This window comes from Rhopalosiphum maidis, chromosome 3 (genome assembly GCF_003676215.2).
Source record: "Rhopalosiphum maidis isolate BTI-1 chromosome 3, ASM367621v3, whole genome shotgun sequence".
Lineage (NCBI taxonomy): Eukaryota > Metazoa > Arthropoda > Insecta > Hemiptera > Aphididae > Rhopalosiphum > Rhopalosiphum maidis.
This window is the reverse complement of record NC_040879.1, coordinates 42,601,355-42,604,313: the sequence shown is the minus strand read 5'-3', so window position 1 is coordinate 42,604,313 and position 2,959 is coordinate 42,601,355. Positions and strand designations below refer to the sequence as shown.

At 29.2% G+C, this 2,959-nt stretch overlaps 1 protein-coding gene across 1 annotated transcript; it reads left to right on the top strand.

Annotated features, from left to right (window-relative positions):
• The first annotated feature begins 744 nt into the window (after positions 1-744).
• Positions 745-2,176, top strand: LOC113555750. The gene is made up of 3 exons (XM_026960273.1): positions 745-1,092; positions 1,467-1,588; positions 1,657-2,176. Exons 1-3 carry the CDS (start codon positions 745-747, stop codon positions 2,174-2,176), a joined length of 990 nt encoding a protein of 329 aa, XP_026816074.1.
• Positions 2,177-2,959: the final 783 nt, after the last annotated feature.

The following is a 2,959-nucleotide window of genomic DNA, read 5'->3' as shown; positions in this document are numbered from 1 at the left end:
AAAAAAGGGATATTCTCATTTTAAAATCCGAAATTTGTATTGCCACAAGACACTTTTAAAATGGTACAAGAATTTAACGTATTCGAAAATATGGTGTTTAAATAAATATTGTAAAAATTAGAATTTGTATAAATCTATTATCGAAAGAAAAATGGGGATGAACATGGTTAGTGAATCACCCTGTATATTATTATGCACATCTATACTTGTTATTATCTAGGTGTAGAACAGGTACATAAAACACTGTTTTTTATGCAGAACATGTTAATATACGTAGCACCGTTATAATCCCAATCGGTAAAACCTGATTGGTAAAACAAATCTTTTCGTTGCAATTCGTATAATTGTTGCATAGTTTTATTGGTATAAATATAGCAAAGTTGGACGAATAAGTGGAAAGATGTCTTTCGATATTGAGTAATATTGAGAATTAACGAAAATTGTCTACGAGTAGCAGCTGGCTAAATTGTTAATAATTCTTCATTATGTGCTACGCGACAGAACCACGAGTTTGTTGACAGCATATTATTTCACTATACGTATAATATGTTATAAAATGCATGGAAAATTGTAAATTTAGACATTTTATTTTACTCGAATATGTTTTATTTTAATTATTGTAATTTACAAAAATACATTTAGCCATATGTAAATTAGGTATACGACTTGCGAGGAATATAAAAAATAAAAATAAAACAATACATAATTAACCATCTAGTGACATCTACGCGTACAATTATAACCATGTCAGAACCTGGACCTAATACAACAATCGAAGGCACAAAATCGTTGCCATGCATTGAACTGTCATCTCCCATATTAGATACATCCGATCATTCGTTCGCATCTTACAAAAGTTTCAACACGGTTCATGAGCGCGAAATCCAGAAACCTACTGAAGTACGTTCAAACGTAAAAGCTTTGATCGACAAACATAGGTCGTTTCAAGAAAACTTACTAAATTCTCAAGTTAATGATTTCAACACCAAACAGAAATCGTTTACCAATGCTTGTAAAAATGTAGGTGCATCAGACAACGATTGTATACAAATGAAAGGTGACACGAAGCAGACGGAAAACGTCGAAAATGTTGTGAGATTATTATATGCTATTTATTTATTGGATGATACGGTTATAATACAACATATAAATATATACAACATATTATAATATGATTATTTAAATATTATAATAACAAGTTATTATATTGTATCGATTTACCTTTATCGTTAGTTGGTGCTATCCAGCTAAGTGTATTTATTAGATTTATAAACGTACATTTTATTAATATACGTATAATTTCAAAGTAAAATAGAACATTATGAGTATTATAATATATTATGTATATATTTACAATTCACAATAAATATATCTATTTTTAACAATATAAAAATAGGTAACATTTGTTATTATTATACTTATACTCTATAGTTAATGTTTTGAAAAATTAAATCAAAATGTTTTAGGTGAAAAATCACGTGTATGATGTTTTTACTGCCCACATAGTAAATAATCCAAAACCACTGCAGGTAGAAAAACACATTGTGTCGAAATCTAAAGACTTTGATTTCAAAATTGGAACGCCCGAGTTAGATAAAATCAAAATAAATAAAACAACAAAATTATTTTTATTTTTATTTTTTTGTGTATGGTTAGACGTTTCTGGCAAAATGTTGTTTCCGTGGTCAGTATTAACAATGCTTACTACCAATGTTTGAAACAGCTAATAGATAAACAAAAATGTAAGACTCTGGAAGACGTAATAGTTCATGTCGATTCGATGTTAAAAATAGCAGGCGATGATTCTGAACTAATCGGATTAGAACTCGTGGCCTCATCCAAGCAGTATTTTGAAAAGTTCGGCATCGTATTGGACAGTAAACTAAATGAAGCATTAAAGAAGAGTTCGTTTTTAAACTACGACAGCAAGATGAGTGCGCTTAGAATGGAGTTGGCCGAAAATAAGAGGCGCATAAAGATCGCCGAAAATAGTATTGCGCAACTCCAAAAGGAAAAGAAAGACTTGTTGAATATATTAACCAGCTACGATTCTGAAAACATTCACAAAATATCGCTGGAAAAACGGCTTGAAGTTGAGCAACAGCAAAACAACGAATTAAGGGATTTAATAAGTGATATTTTCAATAAGAAAATGCCTTTTACCTACAGCCAATGAGTAGCGACTTCTGACAAATAAATGTTTTTAAAATTACAAACGACTAATGGATTTATTGCCTACGATTATTGTGTATTCGTAATAATCATAATTATTACAACCTATTATTATAACATTATTTGTCCATAGAAAATTATATTGCCGTTCCTGTCTAAATCGATGTATCAATAACACGTGATTACTGAAATGGTTGGTATACCTAATAAATTGGTTACAATCTATAATGTACACGAACCTATTTCAGTATAGTCATGTGTATATAATATGATTTAATAGGTTGTACAATAATAATTCTAACATAAGTTATAGCATAATAACTTATACCACTATGTTCATAGCAATAGCAACAATTATTAGTAATAAAATTTGGATTTTCAGTAACTATACAAAGTCATTAAATTTAACGAAAATCTTACTAAAAAGACCTTCGAAGTAAACACGTGACTTTATAGTCAGATTGACAAAAATAAATAGGTGTTTCAATAATATTAAAACCGATCGATACTTTATTAATTACGCATACAATGAATGCACTCTTATACCAAAAACAATCGATTTGTTCAATAATAACATGTCTTTGTGGGTAAGAATTTAAGTTTTGAAAACATATGGCTACAGAAAGTTAATTCCGAATAAAATCAAAACCTTTTTAAATGATCATTTTAATGAGGCGAACTTTAAATATACTACCCCGGCACCTACAAATTGGCTTTTCCGATTTTTTCTTCAGTCTTTGTTTATATAACCTGTTCGTAATATTTTGTAAAATCATTAATCTCGTTT

Bases quoted from the DNA above. Each gene is read 5' to 3' on its own strand.
- LOC113555750 (XM_026960273.1), top strand. From the start codon at position 745: ATGTCAGAACCTGGACCTAATACAACAATCGAAGGCACAAAATCGTTG. The intron at 1,093-1,466 runs GTGAGATTATTA...AAAATGTTTTAG, and splicing joins CGGAAAACGTCGAAAATGTT to GTGAAAAATCACGTGTATGA. The intron at 1,589-1,656 runs GTTAGATAAAAT...GTGTATGGTTAG, and splicing joins TTCAAAATTGGAACGCCCGA to ACGTTTCTGGCAAAATGTTG.